The sequence below is a fragment of the Vanellus vanellus genome, assembly GCF_965231255.1.
Source record: "Vanellus vanellus genome assembly, chromosome: 22".
NCBI classification, from domain to species: Eukaryota; Metazoa; Chordata; class Aves; order Charadriiformes; family Charadriidae; genus Vanellus; species Vanellus vanellus.
In genome coordinates, this window is record NC_138927.1 from 4406294 (window position 1) to 4428682 (window position 22389).

Below are 22389 nucleotides of genomic sequence, written 5' to 3' on the forward strand. Positions count from 1 at the left end.
TTTCAATACCATGAAAAGCTTACCAAAATTTGTTTTTCTACACAGTGACTGCAAGACTGCTGTATTCTTCCCCTTTTTGTATAGTACTACCTTTTAGACGATAACAAAGGTAATTTATCTCAGTAGATTCCCTTACATACTCCATTTTGGGCCTCCTAATAAGCCAAGAGTTTCAAAACATCCTGCAGCGGCCTAGCTTTTAGGCAAGGAAATCTCGCTTTTTGCTTGTGAATTAAGACGGAACTAATTAACAGAATTAAGATGCTTGAAACAAATTCTTGGCCATAAGCAAAACATCGCCCCAACGCAAACGCATACATGTATACATTATTCTGACACTAACCACATTAGAGATGCAACAAAGGCAAGAGAAATTGGGCATTAAGAACAGTCCAAGCCAAACCGTATCCAGCTTTATTAAAGGTACTTTTCATAAACAATCATGGTAATTTAGGCAGGACATGGGCTACAATCTGCAACATTTTACAACAACTGTCGAACTCCCCTCCCTTCATGGACTACCAAAACGTAAAAGTTGCTATAAAACCGAAAAATCTTCACTTCATACTTGTAGAGGGAAAAGTTTAGAGTGACGGTGGACACTTTCACATTTAGCATGTTGTTTAACAACTCTTCACAAACCTACCCTGACTTTTAGAGGAAAAAAATTAAAATGTGGGTTTTCTTAGTCTGAAGATATATTATAAAAGAGGAAATACAGCTCCTTTTAGAACCATCATATCCCAAATTAGACACCAAAAGTCCAGATCACCTGACAATGCATTTAGAGCGGTAAGTCCCAAAATGCCATTTTTGCCATATTTTTGGAGTGACAGGCTGTAGGCAAACAACGAGGACGCAAAAGAAAATACAGAGAACATTACAAACTGCGGTTTTCAAGTCGGCAAAAGGCATCTTGGGGGCTCCAACGTTCACTTGGATGCGCTTCACAGAACTTAACAGACGTGCAGCACGAAGGAATCCCTTCCTCCTCTATTCAGGAAGAGCCCTTCTTCCAGAAACTGGGGGACCGGGAAAACTTTTCTTATTAAAATTTAGGTTTCGAGAAATAGACTAAGTGACATTTGTCCCCACTGCCTCCCCCTCCCCCCCCCAACACAACAACGAAGCGGTCTGTGTGCTAACAACATAGCTTAAAAAAAAGTAAAACAAAATTCTGCATTGTTATAAAACTTGATAAAAAATAGTATTTCAAACTGTACAGTCACCAGAAGTACACAGTTATCAAAAATTCACACATTTCACTTGGCTTCACCAGCACCTTCGGCTTTCTGTGCCTAAAAGAAAAAGGGGAACCAGTCAATATACACCACGCACTTGCACCAGCAACTGGTAACTTATCTTTCTATATAGCAGTTCTCTGAACAGAAGAAACCTTATCTGAGCTGCACCACTGTAATTTTTAACAAAATGAAATCTAACATTCGAGGTACCGTAAAAGGCAACCTAAGCTTGCTTTATTACAACTGAACTTCACGTGTTTTCAGAACAAGGCAGAACAGTAACCTTCATGTGGCAACTTCAACCGGCAAACAACTTTAACTCTTTACAAGTGAGCAACCTCCCCCCCATCTGTTGATGTGTTGTTCATGTCATTAAGCAACAGGGATAAATGATCAAGCAATAATTCCTCTTCATTAGCGCAAGCCTAGACCTGTCTATGTTTGATACAGAAAAAATTAATCCGCTGATGTAAGACAAACTGCCAGAGCCGCCGCTATACCTGGTCTGTTTTGGCATCTCCGTTTTCTGCAGGGTTGTTTCCCTCCTTGCCAGCATCAGCTTTCCCCTTCTTTCCCTTGGGCAACTTCTCGCTCTTCTGTAAATGCAAGATGACGTACACCACAACAATTACCAACATCCAGTCATTAAGCCACAAGAACCCAAAAACTAGAATGGTAAAAAAACAATGTTGGATGTTGGCCCGAAAAAGAACATAACACACAAACGTCTGCATGTTTAAGAGATTGACAACAACTGTGAAGAGCGTTCACTTTGGTATTTTTTAATGCAAGTTTTGTAAAATTCAAAAGATTTCAGTACAACTTTATAGAAGTGACGATGCAGCTCAATTTCATCATTACATACGCTGTTATTCAAAGTTTTATTAGTTATTACCGGACAAATCTAAACCTCATAACCTATTTACCTCTCAGTAATAGCGCTGACACGACTCACCTTTGGAGCTGCCTTTTTAGGTTTAGGCTCTGGCTTCGGAGGAGCAGGCTTCTGCAAATCAGAAAAAACCCTTGTATTATTCCAATTACCTTAAGAGAAACATACCATTTTTTAAAAAAGCATTCAACCCAAGTAGTTTAGTTTTAGGAAAGCAAATAAACACATTTGAAATTGAAGCACTCACTTGATTTGTCAATTATTCTACCACTCCCACAGCATCACAATGGGGCAGTTTGTTAAGCCAGCAACTTTCGTTCAACTGAACAATCCATCTCTCCAGAACACCTACAGTTCTCGCACAGATGCGGTACCTAACACTCAAGCCTAAAACTACTAAGTGTTGCGACATCTCTGCTCAACAAGAAAATACTCACAGCAGATAATCTCGCTGATCTCCGTTGTGGCTGTTAAAAAAGAAAAGTGAATTAAATGTGATGGAATATAAACTCTCAAAAACTCATAAACTAACTCTCGTTTCAAAGCAGTAAAATCCCAGAACTAACGTTTAAGTTTTTAGCTCACTTTTCCCCCGTTCTCAAGAAATACGAGACTATCCCGTTTAGATCACTACTAACAGCTAACAGTAGTTAAGTAGATTTTTCATAGTTAAGGTTAGAAGAAAGCTAATACTTTGAAAAATCAGAATCAATGAAGACCAACCCTCCCCCCTAATTCTTCTGTTCTGATGAAGTTAAACCTCATCTTCCAACGCAAACACTTTATGATCCAACTTTCTCAAAATACTGAACTTCTTACCTCATCCTTAACTTTGGCCTTATCGCCCTTGGTATCTCCTTCAGCCTGGGACGTGAAACAGAAGTCTTAGCGACGAGTTACGGGGAGGCACGCTCAGCCCCCCCCATATCCCCCCCCCAAATCCGCAGAAGAACCGTTTCCAAGCCGCTCCCGGAGGGTGCCAGGCCTTCACCGCCCCTCGGGCCGCCGGGGGGAGCCCCGCCGCCCGCATCCGGAGGCCGCCGAGATTCGGGGAGGGGCTGGAGGCCCCAGCGGGGGCCCAGGGCTGCAGCCCCCTCCGCCGAGGCCCCCCCCCTTCCCTGGGGCGGGGAGGGTGGGGGGGAGCCGCGCTGCCCCTTCAGGGAGGCCCCGCTCCCGCCCACGGCTGCCCCCGCGGGGCGGCGGTTTTGGCGGCAAAGCGGTCCGGCCGCTTCCCGCCCTTTCCCGCCCCACCGGCACTCCCCTCCCCCTTCCCTTCCTCCCTCCCCGACCCCCTCCTCCTCCTCACACCGACCTCCCGCCAAAACCAACCGGATCGCACCGGCGCCGCTCGGCGCGCGCCCCTCCCCCGCGGTCGTTAGACACCCCCCCCCCCCCTTCCCCTTCCCCTCCCCCGGTAACGGTCCCCGCGCCGCCCCGCCCCCACCGGGGCCTCGCGCGCCACCTCGCGCAACCGTTACCGCCCCGGAGCGGCGGGGGGGGGGGCGGGGGGGGAGTGCATAGTCCCGCCCCCCCCTCCCTCCCGTTCCACAGGGAATGGCGAGGGAAGGGGGGGGGGCGGTAAGGTAGGCCCCGCCGGCGGCGCCACGTACCTTTCTCTTCGGCATGGCTCCGTGCGGGCGCGTTGTGCGTGAGGGGAAAAGAAGGAGCTCGGCTGAGCGGCGTGAGGGGAGGGCGGAGGGTGAGGGAACCGGGCGGGCTCGGTGAGAGGCGGCGGCGAGAAGCGGGGCGGGGAGGGGGGGGGGGGGGAGGGGGGGAAGAGGGAGGGGGGGGTGAGGGGAGAAGGGGAAGGGGAAGGGGGGGAAGAAGAAGGGAGCGGAGCGGCTGTGGGGGCGGCGGGCGGCGCGGCGGGGCTGCCTCCCGGCTGGCTGCGCTGGCTGCCCGACCCCACTAATTTGAATCGGGTGTTTATAAAGTTTTATATAGAGCCGGACGCGGCCCAACCGGTTCCAGCCGGATCCCCACCGCCCCGCCCGCCCATTGGACGGCTCGAGTCACGTGGGCTGGGGCCAAGCGGGGAGGGGGGGAGTGGTGGGATGAGGCCGGGGGGGGGGGGAGGGGGGCGCGCTGAGGAGGCGGCGCGCGCGCAACGCGGCCCGCGGGCGGGAAACACCCCTTGGGGAATGGGGAGCAGGCAAAAATAAGGGGGAAAAGGAGAAAAGCGGGACTGCCTGGGCGCGGGGAAAGGGGGGGGACACCCCCCACACACACACCTCCCCCGGGGGGAGCTGCAAACCGCCGGCGCGGAGCTGTTCGTTCAGCACCGCCCCCCCCCCCTCCCGCGCCCCCCCCCCCCCCCCCCCCGGGGTTGGGCTGAGGCGCTCCCCGAGGCACTGCGGGAAACCGAGGTTAGCGGGTTTTCCTGAAATAAAATAAAATGGGAGATGGGGAGAGTTATGGGCAAAGAGGAGGAAGGGAGAGGTGGCGGTGGTGATAAAATTAAAAAATAAAAAAAAAAAAAGTCAAAATGCAAGAAAATTACACCACTAAAACGACACCAATATTCACCCCCCCCCCCCCCCCCCTTCCCTCCCCAGGTCACCTCTCGGGCTTTTTCAGACCTCAAAGGCCAGAAAAGCTTCATTTTTCCAGTCGTGCTGTTTCCCCCCCCCCAATTTTTGCCACATAAACAGGAGTTGGGAGGTTGAGCTCTGGCTGGAAGTGGCCCGGAGCGCTCCTGCCGCAGCCGTCCCTTAAAGATTCACGCCTGGAACCCCCAGTTCACCAGCATCACTTACGCTCACCCTCCAACGAAGCCAGGCTTAGAGGGAAAACTGGTGTTTTACTAAAATAACTGATGCAAGTGGAATAAACAAACTGTCAGGTAACAAACACGAGCCGTTTTCCACTGCCTGAAGGATTTCTTTTCTCCTCTCCTACTACAACAATGGCTTTTATAAAAGGGATTAAAACTTTCCCTACAAGCCTTTTGTAAACCAGATCCTTCAATTACCACACCTGCAACAGTACCGCTGCTTTGTGGAAAACCACCACTGTGGCTTTGGTCACCTGTATCAATGTAACACAGCTGAAAAACTGGGTGGGCTTTTAAGCCAAAAAAATAACATTCTTGGATAGAAGCAGACCAGAGAGTGCTCCATCTCATGGAAAGTAAACTATTTCCACAGACAACATCCTGAAACATGAAGACAGAGAAAATAAAATACAGCAAAAAGAAGTTTGAATCAACAGATCCCATTGCCTCGGCACACTTTCATCCAAGCTGCTGTTTGCTACTTACGCGAGAGGAGGTGCATTCGTGGAGCTTCGTTTGGCCGAGCCTTGGGGTTATCAGCAAATTGCTCACACTAGAGTGTAAAAGAACACAGCCTTCAAATTGTTTCCAGTCTAACAGGAGTCAGGTGAGGAGTCTGTCACAGGTTAAACAATATTACATTAGACCTTCATTACACCTTAGAATAAGCTCTACGTACTTTTAGATGTTCGGCTTATTTTTTTAAATAAGTTTGGTATGAATATGCTTTATTCACGATTTGACAATGTAGTTATCCTCTTCACAATCACATTCAAAGTGCTGAGTTTGCAGCACTTACAAGTCTTTTAAATCTGCATTTTCCAGTTTTCACCTGGAGGTAAAAAAGGAACACTTTAAAAACAGCAATAGCTGGTACTGCTGCACCTGCACGTGCATCAGAAACAAAAATCGAGACATTTTCTGTTATTTTGACCATGGGGACGGAATCCAGGAGAAATCAGAGACAAATAATCTTGGAAATTCGCTAGTCCATCTCCCTGCCGACGGAAAATTGAGAACAAATGCTCCACAGCTGCTCCGGCCACTCCCATTAAAATCAGCTAAATAGCCTTCCTAAACCATTTTGGCTGGGGTCAGAGGTTGGTTTTGGCTACTATATTCCTGAACTAAGCCCACCTTCATTCCCTGGAAACACGACGTTAAGTCATAGTTCTACAGAGGTCTTGGAGGGATTTGGCATACTGTATCCATCACCTGGTTTTAGCTAATTTATTTTCCTTTTTAGGCCATGAAGTTAATTCCCAACCAATCCATTTTCCTTGCCTGTTCAGAGCCTTCCCTAAGCAGTCAGTCTGTTCCAACATCAGCATCTTTGGCATTTGGGTTTTCCCCACAGACACTGCTCAAAAGGGATCACGACCCCAGGAAGCACTGGAGTATCTTTTTAAATTTACGGCAAAGGCTGAAAACACCTTGCTTTAGCTCTCTGGCAGCCAAGAGCAGATAATCAAAACCAGCATAGTAAGGTGGGGAAAAAACAAGATGCTATCATGAAGCAGGCAGTGGGGAATATCTCTGCCACTGCTTGGCACAGGGCTCCCTTCTAGACCATGAATAATCCTCTCCCTACCGAAAGCAAGGCTCCCCTTACGGGACAGCAGAGGAAATCTCAACAGAAGATTCACTACTGCGAAGCCACAGAAAGAATTCGAGTCCAGACTGATTTAACAGGACTGAATTGGTTTGCCTGGGCCAATTCATGAGGAGTCAAACAGAACCGGAGGCTCATTTTAGATAACTTCTTGTCTCTGTAAAGTACCAAGCAGCGGAGATATGGCAGGGTGCGTGTATTCCCCATCGTCAGGGGCAGGGAGGCGAGACAGAAGGACGGCATTACCTTCCTCAGCAGCATTCACAGAACTAGAAAGGTTCACAGTACTCTGTCCCTGCCCTCAGACAGGGCCAGCGGGGACGTAAAGTCCTACAGTGGCCCTGTGTCCCCACTGCAGAACCACACCAAGTGAATTCCTCTGGGCAGCAGCTGTTCTCGCTAACGTGGTTAAAAATTGTCTTCCCGAGAACAACCCAGCACCTATATCATGCAGACACCGTACACAATCTTTCAAAGAAGTCCGCTCTCTTGTGCTCTAGTGCCTGTAGGAAGCCCCGGATTCTCTCTTCCCGCATGGCAGTGCATTTCTGCAACAGCGTCCGTCGGCGCCGAGAGTCTCCGTGGGATGCAAACCCCTCCTGCTGCAGCTTCTTTGTCACATAAGCCTGATCTCTTTCCATCTGTTGTCGCCTCCTTTCCTCCATGTAGGAGTCTCTGGCCTTCTAGAGTGGAAAGCAGTAGAGCGTTAGCACTTTAGCAGGCCTTTCAGCTCATCTGTGGTACAGATGCAAGGCAGCACAGGTTATGGAAGAGAGAGCCTCTGCTTGGCCATCAATCTGCAGGTTAAATGAAGGGTGGCTCTGTGTGCACCTCCTCCGCTTTAAGGCAGCCTGCTCGATTGGTTATTAAAAAAAAAATAATAATACAGGGATATCCTTCTGGACCTTTTCCCCAAGACATAAGTCTGCTCATCACAGCATTAACTTCTAGTTAAAACAGATAAAGGTCATGACAGATTGTGGAAAAGCCCTTAGATATCGGAATCAGAGAGGAACAGCATACAAGAGGACTTTAAAAGCACAGATGTGCACGCAAGCTATCCTCGCCAATGTCATCACAGAATCTTTCATCCTATTCACATGGCAGCTGAAAGGTTTTAGGGAATTCAGAACAATGATTTATGGGGCAATTCTTTGAGCTGATGATCAGGTATTGAGCTAATCAGCTTCAGTAAAAAAGCAAGAGTGGGCTCAGCATTCCCAAATGCCTGTAATCTCGTAATGTACCAGCTCAAGACACAGCAGGATGGACAGGAGAAAGGTAAAGGCAGTAGCTATCCTTGCCTACGCTTCAAGTATTTGAAATATTTTTACTGAACATCACTTTTGGATTACTTCTTATTGCACATATCCTAGCCTGCAGCCACTAACAGCAAAAACATATCTGCATGCAGAAATATTAAGCTTTCATTTTTAAAAAGAGTATAACCGGTCACTGTGACATAACCTGACAGGCACACGCTTAGGGAGTGCTGGCATTTCAAACGAGCAAGAAGAAATAATTATTCTAATGAGAGCCTGACTCACTCTTCACCACGCTTTCCCTGCACACAAGTCAGTAGTCTCCACTCTCGCACTGTAAAATAGCTTTTGTTGTGCTGGGAATGAGAGTAGAAACATCCCTAGCTACAGAAAGCCCACTGAATTGATAGCACTCCACTGCTGTAGCTCTGCTTATCTGAAATGCAAAGATCATCAACCTGCTCAGTGTAAGACTTCCACCCTTGGACAAAGTGTAATTCTGTCTATTCACCAAAAAAGACCCAGTGTGACCACTTCCACCATTCTCACTGACAAGCATCCCTTCCAGCAAGGTAATTTTTTTTAAAGAGCTTCAGATACGTTTGGCTTTCAAGATTCCCTATTTCAAATGTGAAAAAAGAAGCTGCTTAATCTCAGCAGTTCTTTTGAGTGAGAAGTCCTCCCTTCTGCACAACTGGGCTGCATGCTTAAAACAAGGGCAGGCTCATACACTGCAGACAAAGTGGGCTTCACAGCAAGAAAACTAACCAAGGAACAAATCTGGCTGATAAGAAACATTAATAATAGCATAGCATGAACACACACAGAGCCACAAACAAGAACTTAGAAAGACGAGACTAGCTAGGAACAGAAGAAGCATTTGTTACCCAGCAGAAATTAGCACTAGGAGCAAATCAGAACAGTGACCTTACTGTTCAAGACAGAGGCAAAGCTAATGTCAATGACAAACACTACTGCCTTTTTTGCTTTCCTCTTCATGCAGAAGGTGAATTGCCATTACTTGTGTTAATACAATGAATTGCTGGTTGGAAAAGGGCAGACTTGGGGCAGAAATAGGAATAAAATAGGTTAAGGACTTGAAGAATTCGGAGCCTTCCAGACTGACTGGACCTGATTTAATTCACCCAGAAGCACGACCATCTATAATCTCTTTGACAGCTCTCAGAGGTGCGCAAAGCCCCTGAAGGTAGAAAAGGGCAATATAATGCCTGTCTTTAAAAACAGGGGACCCAAATAATTCAGGGACGCAATCAGATATGGTGGAGGTAAGAGTCACCGCACCAAGTTCCTCCTCTTGCCAGTTACTGCTGCCTCTGTGCTACAAGCTGCTCCCCCCCAGATTTCTCCACCAAGAGCTCCAGCTCCAAAACTTGTTTTGCTTAAAAATACCCAGCTTACTAAGTCACTACTAAATTGGCCAGATTTATCTGAACCAGGTCAGGGGGAGCTCGTAACAACAGATCTAAGAGGGGAGGAACAATGACAACCAGCAATAGGAACAATCTCTTCCGTAGGTACATCTGGACCCACAAGAGGGCACTTGTCCAGTGTCTCACAGCCTCACTTCAGCTCCCAGAAAGGAAACTCTAAACCCACTTGTTACAACCCTAAAAACAATAGCAGAGGTAGAGGAAGAGCATGCAAATTCTCCCTGCTCACTCCAGAGTGAACTCAGCAGTCTTTGCTTAAACAACTGATGAAGTGGTTTGAGTTAACCTGGCTGATTTTGCCCTGTAGCAAATCAGGAGCGCTTACTTGTTCTGTCCTGTCAGCTGAGGAGCGGGGACAGATACTTCCAGCTGGTGGAATGAGCAACGAGCAATAGAGACAGTGGTGATTTCAGATACTTTAGATATTCCTGAAAGCAGAGGAGTCTGGCCACATGCTAAGATGTTGCAACAAGCCACATAAATACAGGAGAAGCAACACATCTGGCAGTGGCTGCTACTGAAACAAGATTTTAACTAACCACACTAAATGAACAATTCCGCTGTTCCCACTCTGCACCCTCTCACCTGATCTCCAGCACATTGCTGTGCAGATAACATGCTGTGTTGAGCTTTCCACCTCCCTAAGGCTCCCTTACCTGTAAAGCATTGTAGTTCATCTGGAACCGAAGGATAGCCTCACACAAGTTCCAAAAGGAATATTCTGGCCACAAGACTGACTGAAACACCAGGCATGAATGGGATGTCTGCAGAAAGCAAGATCACCAACAACTTAATCATCTAGCAAGGGAAAAGTCATCAAGATGCAGCTCTGTTGGTTAAACAATGCCAGCTTCCCCACAAAGATTTTACCTAGGCTGCGTTATCCAACTCTACTTAAAATGAAATAAATGCCAGCCAGGAGCATTTGAAATTTGAACAATGTAGAGTTTTCCTAATTAGTTTTTAATGCTGGGACACTAGTCATCCATTCCTGCAAAGATACCAGCAGAATTCTTTCTAATGCTATGTTGGTCTTCACAGAGGTATTTTTAATAGCTTAAGCATCATGGACATATAATAAAACTAAAATAGCAACACTGGACTACCAAAGGCTGAGTTAAGGGAATAACAGATGAACTGAGGATCAGGACATGACATTTAAGCCATTCATCAAATGACATCTCGTGATATTCTTTGCTGCCCACTCATGGCATTTAAAGTGCTTAATGAATCCAAGAGTTGTGATGCAGTGAAGATATCCTGGAGTTGAAAGATGCAAGATTTCAAGTTAAAACCTATTTTTACCATCAAGTCCCTCAAAGTTTCAGATAAATGTGTTCCTATGATCATAACTACAAAATCTAACACTTAAAAGGGACTCTGCATGACTCAAAGTTGTAATGATATAGAAAATCTTAGTGTCGATTCTATAGAAAAAACACCATGAGGACATTTTCTCTGACACCAGAAAATCATCCTGAATAGCACAGTGTCTTCCTATTTTGGAGCTGTCAGGATGTCACACCATTGCTAGCGAAGGGAAATTTGCACTAACACCCTGATGCGTGAGCTAACAGAGCAGGAGCACAAGCACACATTCTCCTCTACTGCTTCTGCTGTAATTCATGGCACAGCAGAGGGGCATCACGCCAGCCAGACTCAGAGCACTGATTTCCTCAGTAACGCTTCACCAGTTACAAGCTCAGTCTCCATGGCACCTCTGCCAGGACTACCACCAAAAGGAGCAAGCAAAGTGTTAGTTTGCAGTGTTGACACCCATCCAGTGTACAGGTGTAGCCCAAAAATACAGGGAGGAGAGGGAGACGCCTTGGTAGGCAACCACAACTCAGGCCAGACAACTTCTGTGAACTTGCCAGTTAAATAAGTTGGAATAGGAACATTTGATGTGGTTGCTTAAAGGCACTTGGGTTTTGGCTCCAAATTGTACATATAAAAGGAAATATTAGCTTTAAGTAAAGCAGCTTGACTCAAATGTTCTCCTGAAAAGTTTGGCTTACAAACAAGTCAATATTGCCTAGCACAGGAGAAAGAGAAATGGAAGCAGCTTTGGATACTGTAACTGCAAATACGTGAACTTTATATGCATTAAGAACTTACTACATCTTAGCTTAGCAGCCTAGTCATGCTGATTTGACTTTGCCATCCTTAGAACCTGTCTTGCAGGGTCTTGTTTCATTATGAAAGTCAAATACAATTCTGAAACTGTGACAAGCCCAGCATGTACATTACACATACGTTATAGGGTTACACCTCTAATACCTACAGCTGACGTGCAACAAACACCTCTTTCAGGAATCTAGAAATCCTTCCTGAGATTTCCTCATCCCAGGAAAAAAAAATGCCAGGTTAAATTAATCAAAGCCAGGAATTTACCAATCAAATGAGGAATTACCTAAACATGAGAAGAGGAGCAAAAGAATGAGCAATTCATTATTTCCTTGACTGCTGTCAGCTAGACTAACTTGTGATTTCTTATGAAGTGTTATCAGGAGGACACAATTTCAGACTTGTGCTGCAAGGCATTTTAGGCAATCACAGAACTGCAAAACACAGATTCCTCAGAGGTGCCCCAGCACTCAGTCCATCCAAGGCGGCACCTAACCCCTGGCAGAAAGAGTTCAAAAGCCCTCAGGTCAGCTCACACCTGGAGTCAGTAGAACACTCTAATGCAAAAATAGAATATTTCAAGGAGAAAAAGACTTTACCTGCCAGAGCAAGAAATCACTCAACCGAACCTCTCCAGAGGTTCGAATCAGGAGGTCTGGATCAGGGGAGTTGTTGGTGTACAGACATTTATCAAGCAACGATTCAGACACATCACTAAGAAAGACAGATGCATCTTATTAAGATCATGTCCCAACAGAGATGGTACTACTAAATCAGAATTAGTGAGGGCTTTTTTTTATAAACACAGGACTGCAGATTAGAACTGGGTGGTGGAGCTGCACCACAGCCAGTCATCAACTTGCTTCTGATGGACACTGCTGTCTGCTCCACAGGCTATTTCAAATGCTCTTTCATCCCCTAGAGCATCCCCCCTCCCAATGCTCTTTGAAACATAATACAGTGGTGGAACCAGACTGTGAGGACTTCCATCTGGAGCAGAGAGCAGAGCACTAACTACTCTATCTCCTCTAGGGTGGAGGAACAGTTCAGTACTCATGATTCATCTGTTGTTTGACCTCGTAGCTAAGACTGCCAGCCAAGCAGCCAATTGTTGTGGCACAAAATCTGCCTTCACATTTAAACTAACTTGAGACACAGACCTAATTTCTCTTCTGTCTTGGTTGTATATCTATCACCATGGTAACTGAAATAATAAAAACCAAACATTGCATAGTAACTTTAAGTCATTTGTTCCAGTCATACTGGTTTAATGAGATCTATTTAAAAGCTATTTGGCTTCTGAGAGGTTATTAATAAAGCGTAGGAGGTAAGACAGGCAGTCTTCATCTATGAAGCCAGAGAAAGACAAGAGTTACCTGGGTTCGAGCAGTCCTTGTTCCACTCCCCAAGCCATCTCCCTGACAGCATTGCTGATTTCATGTCTCGATGTGTATGCAAAGCAGACATTCAGAAAGCATCTGAAAAGAGGAGAAAGATGTGAAAGACTAATCTAGGGAAGGTCCAGTAAATGACAGAGAGAAGAGTATCTACAACAGTTATGTGCGCCTCTAGGACAAAGAGGAAAAAAAGAGGTGTAGCATGTCTGCCGAGTCTCAGCCATCAGGTAGAAGAGGAAGAGGTGAGGTGAGGTATCAGCTACTTTAAATTGTGCATTACTTACTTGTTGTAGTTCCTAGTTGCCAGCACAGCTTGGGCAATCAGCTCCTGAATATCCAAGGGCAGAAGCGGCAGGTCCCCAAGGACACGGATACATACACCATGCTTCTTCAAGCTCTCCCTACACCCAACAACAAGAGTGAGGTCTACAGAAAATAGATGAGTCTCTACTGCACAAGTGCCATGTTTGCCTTGCGTAACATCCACCAAATTAAAACATCAGGCACGTAGCAGGCATAGCTTCAGCAAAACCAAGAACTAGGAAAAGGCAAAATGACCAAATGTTTTTTAGGTGTTGAAAGCTGGCTTAGATTCCATCATCCCAAACCATTCCATAAAGGGAAACTGATCATTCCCCATACAAGTTCCTAAGGTACAGACAAAACGAAAGGACTATAAAGTTATCGCAGATTAGGCATTCCTACCTGAAGTTATGAAAATCCACATGGAAAACTTAGAATACAACCATAGACTCTGGGCACGTATAACTAACCAAAAATTAAGATGACTACTGGCCACCCGCAGAGTAGCACAACTACTTTCTGGTGCAAGGAAAGATTAACATATCGATGAAGGTGGGATGGGGGTGGTGGAGTGAACGTCAGATGAGATGGGAAACAATCCATGCCCACTACAGCATTATTCTGAGCAGACAGGACACCCCATGGGATCTTACAGGTTCCTGCTCCCGTCTGTCTCGTGCTACAAACTCCCTGGTGAAGGGCCACATTGGGTAGAAACCAGGGAAATGGCCTCTTTGACCCTGATCTTCCCAACTTCTGCTAGTGCATCCACACCATCCTCTCCACCCCATTCTTCCAGCTGCGTTCCCTCACTGCCTTTCAAGTTTTCTTCAACCAGATAAGCACCCCCTCCAGTAGTCAGGTGTGTGGAAACAAACGTATCCACTGAGCAACAGGGTACTGTAACGCCACTCCCTGCTCGCTCAGATCTGTACTAGTTGCATCTACACACAATACATGAACTAGTTCTCCAGCTCCGACAGGTGACTTAACACACTCTATGTCCATATGTAGAAGTCTCAAGTTATTGTGAGTTGCTGAGCTAAACTCTGATCTCCCAAGAACACTGTGACAGAATTTAAGACAAGGTTTTGATACTTCATGAAAACAAGGCATCTAGCACTCTAGTGCTAAGGAGGAATTTCTAATTGTGCTGTGCTTATCTGAAAGCTGTACTGTCCCAACTGTTTGGATGGGACCGTTGCACAGTAAGCCATATGCTACAGGCACAGATCTGGTGTGCTTGGGGACTGTGCGTACTCAGGAGCTGTACATCCCACGCAGGTAGGCAGAGCCCCTCAACACAAATCTCTAGCTGGAGATGGAGAATGGCTTCCTTCAGTTCATCTGTTCTCACAACTTGTAACATCCCTGTAAACACCTCTTAATCGTGTCTGTATCCCACAGGGTGGAACTAAAGCAGAACATGAGAGGACTCTTACTGTTCTTCCAGTAGGCGGCTAAATTTCTGTCTTGCCAGATCCATTAGTCCATCTACTTCCTCCTTGGAGCGTTTAAAGTTCTCGATACTAAAAGCATAAACAGTAACCTCCCGAATGCCCAGATTTAAGCACCACCGTAGTGTCTGCAAGAAGATAAAATATAATGGAAAACAGAAGTTAGATAAACAGACTCAGATAATCACACAGGTCAGGAAGACACAGCTTTTCCACTGCTAAAACCTTCCTGTCATTTCCCACTATGCTAAGACTAGATCAAAAGAAACAATCATCAAGAGCTGAAAACGAAACCCACTTGATGAGAATTTCAGATCCGTCTTAAAGAACAGAAGTAAAATACCACAATCTAGGGATGTGAATCCACAACAGACGGGACTAATCCACTCAGGGAAAGAATGTTGGCTACAAGAACTGCTAAGTTAGTAATCGTACCTTTCAAAAACCTTTTCAAAGAAATTCGGCCTGCTTCACAGAATTAAAAGCTTCAAGATCTGCACAGCCGATATTTTAATCGAGTGTAAAACAGAGGTGGGGGGGAAAGGCTGATTAGAATTACTCTGCAGGATAAGAGGAAGAGAGAGAGGAGAGCTGAAGTTGGGAATTGGGAACCCTTAAGACTAAGGTCAGCTGCAAGCACAGGCCTGACTCCAGTGAAGAAAAGGAACAATACACCACTCAAGCAGTAAACACTGTCAGCTGGTGGACGCGGCTCAAACTTTCAACACACAAGGTAAAGGCAGCAAACACCCTTCCCACCTGTGCCAGTTTATCAAAGCCTTGTGAATGCCCCTGCTGTCTCTCCACGTGGCACTTTTGGGCATAACGGCGATTGCCATCCATGATGAAGGCAACATGCTTGGGCATTGGACCTGCCTAGAAAATAAGGAGAAACACAACAGAGCAGAAACTGAACAGCCAAGTTGGCATCTTGCATCACAGAGAGTGCAGTGTCACTGTTCCTGGCAGCACTGCTTATTTGTAGGAGTGCAGTGCGTATCTCCCAGCTTCAAGTCTGAAGTCGGAAAGAGTAAGATGCTAATTACCTTTTTGCTAACCCCGGCTTAGGCTATCTGAAAAGCATATCAGTATTGACAGTTGCCTAAACTTTGCCCTCCCTGTTTCTATCACATGACAGAGAACTGTAGTACTCAGGAGAGAGCAGCACTGCCACAGCTACCTCTCTGCAGGCATGGGGGAGGATCCACATAGTTCTGTGCTGCCATAATTGTTAAGTATTTATTATTTCAGAGTTCAAGGGCATTTTCACAGACACAATTAACTGAAGAGAAAACAAAGAGAGTCATGAGACTTTCTCCTACTTAAGAGGAGTATTCCTTTCCACTGATCTCATTAGATCTGCACAGATCCTTTTGCGGGAAGGCAGCATCACCAGTCTCAAGACTCTGCTGAGCAAGGACAGAATTTTCCTGCAACTAGTGAGTTATTCTAATCAAGAGCAACTCAGTTTCATTTCTTAGATTTATAATCCAACCACCTTGCTTCCTTCCTGTGCCCTGCCTTCATCAGCAAGGGCACAAACCATGGAAGTCTGGGAGTGTAAGCTCATTATTGGCAAGCACTGCCTACAGCCTTGCTCATTTGCAAGACTAAGCTTAAGTAATTTTCCATCCCCGGATACTGTTTAGGGATGTACATCCAGTGCCAGCTTTAATACGCACCCTTGCTAGCAACACTATCTTTCTAGAGCAGAGCAGTCACAAAGATGGTTCCTCAGAACCCCGATGAACCTGCCAATTCTTTACCACAGGCTATCAAATTCCTTTCTTACCTTAATGATGTTGGCAAAAAATCTCTCTATGATGGTCAGCTCGCCTTCTCTGATCCACGACATGTCTTACCGAGAGCCACTTTTCTTTTTTAATGGGAAGATGAAAATAGAGGGGTTAGAGGTACAAGCGATTCTGAGCCCAAAGCAGCACTACAAACAATCACCTTGGAAAAATAAGCTTTAATTAGCTGCTTTGGGGCCCTTTTTATCATGTGTACAAGTCCTTTGATAAGCAGACAACAGTGGAGCTCAGAAACAAGCTCTGGAGTTTTCCAGCTGTATGTCATGAAAGTGGATTCTGCACTAACTGGTAGCAAAGAAAACCCAGCATTACTGCGTCTTCCAGCCGAACTAGTTGGTGAGTTAGCATAGACATGCAATTTGGGCCACCACCAGGTGAGTCTCAGGGTGGCAGCAGCACCAACCAACCTTCAATGCTTTTGTGTTGGGAGTTGCTGGAAATCCTTCAAATGAAGCAACCATCAACATCACCAACTACCCTGCACTTGTGTCACCACTGATATTTCTTTTCCTTCACAAGTAGAGAACTTTAGCCTCTGGAACTGTAAAAATATTGGGATTTTTACCACATTGAAATACTAAGATCTGGTTTGAGCTAAGAAGATACAAGAGTTTGCTGAACTTCCATGTTAATCTTCAATTCTCTCAGCTAGGAACTCTAAGAGATGTGGGCAAAGCAGCTATGAAGAGTGAGCTGTGAGGGCAGTCTAGACCCAACCAACTGGTACCCATCTAGGGACCGAAGTGGATTCAAATTACTCTGATCGCATTAATTTTCCGTAGGGCTTTCTCTGCCTCTTCCCTCAGGAAAGGACGCCTAGCCACAGATACAGCCACAAAACATTAAGCCAAGGAACTGCAGAACCTCGGGTTCTGTTAGTAAAGCTCTTAATGCTCCTCTCGAATAGCTCTGGCTTAAAACACATCCTTTTCCAATACCACCTTCGGCTGTTAACAGCAATCAACCTTTTACATACGATTTCGCACAGTCATCTTAAAAAACAACCCTCACAAAGAAGCCTCTTGTCTATGAAGCAGGGACAGAGCACTAGAAAGGCCGTGACTGTCAGCCCGGCCGGCTGGGTGCTGCCAGAGGAGGCTTTAACCCCCCAACCCCAGCCGCTTTCTCTGCGGGAGGCAGCTCTCCCTCTCGCCGACAGCCCGGCTGCCGCCCACCGCCGGCGGCAGCGAGCAGAAGCGGAGGGGAAGGACACCCGGCCTACCCCCGCTGCCTGAGGGAGGCCCTCGGCGGGCTCTCCAGGGACGGGGCGTCCCTCAGGCCTCCCCCGGCTCCGCGAGCGGCCGGCGGCAGAGACCCGGTGGAAGGAGAGACAGAGACACCCACCCACCCCCCCCATCCCGTCCCACCCCCGAGGAGCTGCCCTGCTCCCCCCGCTGCGTGAGGCGAGCCCCCACCACCCGCCCGTTACCTCGCCCGTTGACCTCGCCCGCTATCTCGCCTGCCGGCGCCTCCTCAGCCTCCACCGGAGGGTGACGTGCCCTTCCGCTTGCGTCACACGCCGGCGCCCAGGGCGGGAAGCGCGCGCAGGCAGCGCGGGGCGGGGCGGGGCGGGGCAGGAGGCGGGGCTTACGCGCATGCGCGGTGGGGCGCTGTGAGGCGGCGGGGAGGGCAGGACCGGTAATGGCGGGCTGAGGGCTGACAGGGTCCCCGGGTGGCATAGCGCGAGTGGTGGAGGTGGTGGGGGTTCACGGGTGACCCCAAGCGGGCAGCGGGGCTGTGGGGTCACCCGTGAAGTGGGGTGTGGGGTGAGGCGGCCGCAGGGAGGTTATGGGGAGCTGGGGGCTGGTTATTGCCTGCAGGCCGAGGTGGCTGTGGGGTACCCAAGTTCGGAGACATACACCCCACATCCCCCTCCCCAGTCCATGCAGCACCCGCGTTGTGTCTGGGCTTCTCAACCCCAAGGGAGGAGGAAAAACAAACAAACAAAAAGAGTAACCGCACACACAACATGACCAGCAGCCATTGCCCATGGTCTTTATTTCATTTTTTTTCCAGAAAAGAAAAAAAACAAACAACCACATTTTACATAGTTGGTACAAAAACAAAGTATAAAAAAAAAAATTGAGGGGGAAAAACCTGCAGCGTCAGGAATTGGGGATCTCGCTGCAGGGTCTCCAGCAGGAAATCTCTTTGGTCACCCCTGAGCCACCCCCGTTCCTCCCTCCCTCCCACCCGCTTCATAAAAACGCACGAGTTTGACACAAAACAAGCTTTGGTTGCTAGCAGTAAACATGGATTACATTCTTCCGTCTCCTCGTAGACAAACTTGCGACTCGAGGCTTTCGCACCAGGGCGGACACCCCCTCGCGAGGGACAGCTTTCTCACCTACATTCAAATGCCCCCCCGTGTTCCAGCAGGACCCCGAGCGCACGGCCTCCGCCGCCCGCCATTCACTGTCCCGTAATGCATAGTGCCCAGCACGGGCAGGGTGGGTGGCGATGCAGCAATTTCATTAATTATTGTCAAGATACGGGAAGAACCACGATGGCAAACGCAACGAGAAGATGCAAATCCATCCCATCTTCTCCATCGTGGCTTCCCTTTACAGATAAAAAAATCCCTGTTTTCTTGGATCCCGGTACCGCGCTGGCCCCGGGGGAAACCTGAGTGATTCTCTAAGCCATTTGCTATTTGCTCTAGCCTAGGACAGGGATGGTCACAGAGCTCATATCCCCACACAGAGTTGCAAGGCAGAGTACACAGAGAAGATCCTGTCTCCCTGGTCCATAACCTATTTAGATGCTTTGGCTATTTTTATTTTTTTTCCTTTTTTTATTTTCCTCTTACTTTTGTAAACAATAATCAAGGAGAATACTGAGAGAAAATGGAAAGATTTACAGAGGTATTTACACACACTAGACATCTAGCTGAAAAATCACCAAACCATTAAACTGGGGGCAAGGGGGGAAAGGTCCTACGCGATTCTTCAAGACAGATACAAGAATTAGGGGGGGCAGCAGTTTCCCTGGCACAACCGAGGTGCCGGTGGAAGGCCAACAGCCCCCCGCAACACGGCAGCGGGACCGAGGCCCAGGCTTAGACACGCCAGCCCAGTGTGCTCTATTGCATTTACCCCGTTCAGACAAAAGCCGTTTTCCTGAAGTAGTTTTGTATAGATCCCATTGCTAGTCAAGAACTAAAAAGTCCTTCCCCCCACCCTCCCAAGAAGAGACCACCACCTCACCATAAAAACTACTGGAGCAGGGCAGGCAAGTGGCTGGGGAGCCGCTCTCCATCATCCCCCCTGGTGCCTGCGTGCCAGGACGCAGAGAATTGGATCCTTCTAGACTGACTGGACCTGATTAAATTCACCCAGAAGCACGACCGTCTGTAGTCTCTTTGACAACTCTCAGAGGTGCGCAAGGTCCCAGAAAAGGGCAATATAATTCCTGTTTTTAAAAACAGAGGACCCAAATAATTCAGGCACACACTCAGCCATCAGATAAGGTGGAGGTAAGAGTCACCGCACTGAGTTCCTCCTCCAGCAAATCCCCCTGGTGACCCCCATCAGCGAGGATGGAGTATGTGCTCCCCGTCTGTTCCAGCCCTGCTCTACATCTAAACCTATCGCTACCTAAAAACCAGCAGAAATCGCGCCCACATCCTGACACGCCAGCATGGCGAGATGCCCTCCCTGGGAAGGCTCCAGCATGCCCTCAGGCTGCAAAGCGGAGCGTTAATGCCCCAAAACCAGGGGTCCAGGGTTTCCCTCTAAACCAGGGATCCAGCGTTTTCCCTGGCCATCCTGAGCCAACATTTGAGGGAAGCCGGGAAGGGTGGAGAAACATGGAGTGGTTGCACCTCCCTTGGACTTGGGTCCACCTTGGCACCAGGTCCCTGATCCCAGGAGGTCCCGGGCAGCCAGCCAGCCCTGGCCTTGTGGGATAGCCCTCGGTCTCCCAACAACCTCCCTGGCCACTGTCTGCTCTTGCCATGTCCCCCTGAACGGGCTGGGACCCCCTGAGCATGCTGGGATCCCCATCCTGGCTTTCCAACCCCCAGCCACAAGGCACCAGCCTGCTGGGAGCCTGTGCGATGCCCCAGCCCATGGACAATAGGAGGACTCAGGCATGGGGTGGACTGGAGCGTTCCCATCAGGATGGTGGGGAGTGGACGTGTGAGCGTAAACAGGAGAGAGAAATGGAGGACAGTCATCAAAAGCCACCAGGCTGGGAGAAAATCTGGAGTTGGGGAGCCGACGTGGGCTCTAGCAGCTGTTCCCTGCCCCGTGGCACGGCCTGGCTTCTCCATCCCCGCGCACAGATCTACAGACCCAAATTCCTCCTCAGTCCATGGGGGAGGGAAAGAGATTCTATTAACATACAGTTAAAAAGAAAACAAATCCAAAACATACCAAAAAAACAGAACTGAAAAGGTCAACAACACTTCAGTCCACCTAGCGAACATCCAGTGAGGTAGATCTACACTTCTGATACAAACTTCGTCACGTCTTTGTGCTGTTAGAAAAACCCTCCTCTCTGTCCAGCACTGGGCTACAGAGGCATTTTATCCCTGAGATTGCTTGAATACCTGAGAATAAGTTGCAGGAATTATGTCCTTTCTCTCTCTCTTTTTTTTTTTCCTTTTCTTAAAGATTAAAATATACAAAAATACAAACCCAGAATATTTATATTAAAAAAAAAAAAACCCAACCCAAAACAACAAACCAAAAACAAAAAAAAAAAAACCAAAACAAAACAAAACAAAGACGACAAACAAACCCAAAGATACGTCATTCACGCACGTCCTAGTGCAGGTTTCACTTGGCGTTGGCTTCGGCATGGACGGGGGGGCTGCCCCGGGAGAAGGGCTGTCCACCGGGGCCAATAAATAAAGGCAAGACTTGGGGGGGCCGGTGGGGAGGGAGGACAGCAGCCGCTAACGACCTGGAACACCCTTTTCCTCTGCCCCTTGGGGAGGCTCAGCCCAGGAGCCATGGCTTTCTGGAGCGTGGGATGGGCAGGAGGAGCAGAAGTGTGGTTTTGTCCTGCATGGGTTTGATCCGCAGCCCGTAGGAAGACCCGGGCGCTCTGGTGTCTGGATCAAGCCACGGCTGGATCTGCGTGAGCCCCGGGTGGGTTGCGTACGCAGCCTCCGAGGGAAACGCTGCCAGCAACACCCTCAGGAGCCAGCTCTGCCCCGTGTCTGGTGCCCATGGCTTAACGAAGAGCATTTCTACTCCATGAAGCCCTCTCGCTCACCGGCTCTGCATTTTAGGGGCAGGGAGAAGCCTTGGAGGGGAAGAGCTGGCTGCATAACACACCTTGTGCTCTCCGGTCTGGCACTTGGGAAGGCTTAGGGGGGGAAAAAAATGTTCTTCTTTTTACTCTCCCACAAGGCGCAGCTCACAGCCCACAGGCAGGCGGCAAGCATTAGCCCAGCCCTGAGAGATGCCCCATTTCCTTCCAAGCTGAGGCCAAATCGGCTCTGCTGGTTTCAGCAATGGGGCATCCACGGAAAAACTGCAAATCCTCGCACCGACCTGCAAGTGAGAAGCCACAAGGAGCTGAGGGACTCACGGGGCCGGCCCACGGGCATCTCCCTGGTGCTCTGCAGCCAGCCTTCCCCCCTCGGCCTCCCTCCTTGGGGCAGAGAGGGACGGGGCAGGCGTAGGAGCGGGTCCCCCACCACTTCCCCAGGCTGTGCCAGAGCCTGTTGGAAGCTCGGGAGCTGTGAGCTCCTCCCCGAGATGTTGTTTCTCTGTTCCTCCTCCCAGAGACACTACTGCCTGGATTCATTTAGGAAAAGAATAAAGATGAATCAAATATGTTTGGGTTTTTTTTAGCTGGAAGGGGTGTGTTGAGTGCTGCCTCCCCCTATTTTTGGAGTGACCCATCCCGATTAAAGCAGGGCTTTCCCCGGGCTGGGAACAGGGGGAAAAGGTCCATGCAGGGACACCGGTCCCTGCCGTTAGCACTGCCGTCTTCCCTCCCCAGTCCTTCACCCTGCCCTCCCTCCTCCGAGCCCCCACGGCTGCCTGTTGCCTTGCCAAAGCCTTTTCATCCCGGTGGAAGGCCCTCCCTGCCACCCGCCAA

At 48.3% G+C, this 22389-nt stretch overlaps 2 protein-coding genes across 2 annotated transcripts; both read right to left on the reverse strand.

Moving 5' to 3' along the window:
* Positions 1–386: 386 nt before the first annotated feature.
* On the reverse strand, positions 387–3902 carry HMGN2 (high mobility group nucleosomal binding domain 2). Its single transcript, XM_082494252.1, has 6 exons — positions 3747–3902; positions 2956–3000; positions 2574–2603; positions 2200–2250; positions 1745–1840; positions 387–1298 (listed from the first exon to the last, which is right to left on the reverse strand). The coding sequence occupies exons 1-6, from the start codon at positions 3759–3761 to the stop codon at positions 1263–1265; spliced, it is 273 nt and encodes a 90-aa protein (XP_082350378.1). The 5' UTR covers positions 3762–3902; the 3' UTR covers positions 387–1262.
* Positions 3903–5327: 1425 nt separating this feature from the next.
* On the reverse strand, positions 5328–17811 carry DHDDS (dehydrodolichyl diphosphate synthase subunit). The gene is made up of 9 exons (XM_082494243.1): positions 17762–17811; positions 16311–16394; positions 15278–15394; positions 14504–14646; positions 13043–13159; positions 12738–12839; positions 11961–12075; positions 9891–9998; positions 5328–7204 (listed from the first exon to the last, which is right to left on the reverse strand). The coding sequence occupies exons 2-9, from the start codon at positions 16371–16373 to the stop codon at positions 6968–6970; spliced, it is 1002 nt and encodes a 333-aa protein (XP_082350369.1). The 5' UTR covers positions 16374–16394; positions 17762–17811; the 3' UTR covers positions 5328–6967.
* Positions 17812–22389: the final 4578 nt, after the last annotated feature.

Coding starts and splice junctions, on each gene's coding strand:
- DHDDS (XM_082494243.1), bottom strand. CDS start 16,373: ATGTCGTGGATCAGAGAAGGCGAGCTGACCATCATAGAGAGATTTTTT. Junction 12,840..13,042: donor GCAACTAGGAACTACAACAA/GTAAGTAATGCA, acceptor TCCTCTTTTCAG/ATGCTTTCTGAATGTCTGCT. Junction 7,205..9,890: donor TGAACTACAATGCTTTACAG/GTAAGGGAGCCT, acceptor TTTCCACTCTAG/AAGGCCAGAGACTCCTACAT.
- HMGN2 (XM_082494252.1), bottom strand. Junction 2,251..2,573: donor GATCAGCGAGATTATCTGCT/GTGAGTATTTTC, acceptor TCTGATTTGCAG/AAGCCTGCTCCTCCGAAGCC. Junction 1,299..1,744: donor GAGATGCCAAAACAGACCAG/GTATAGCGGCGG, acceptor TTTTTCTTTTAG/GCACAGAAAGCCGAAGGTGC.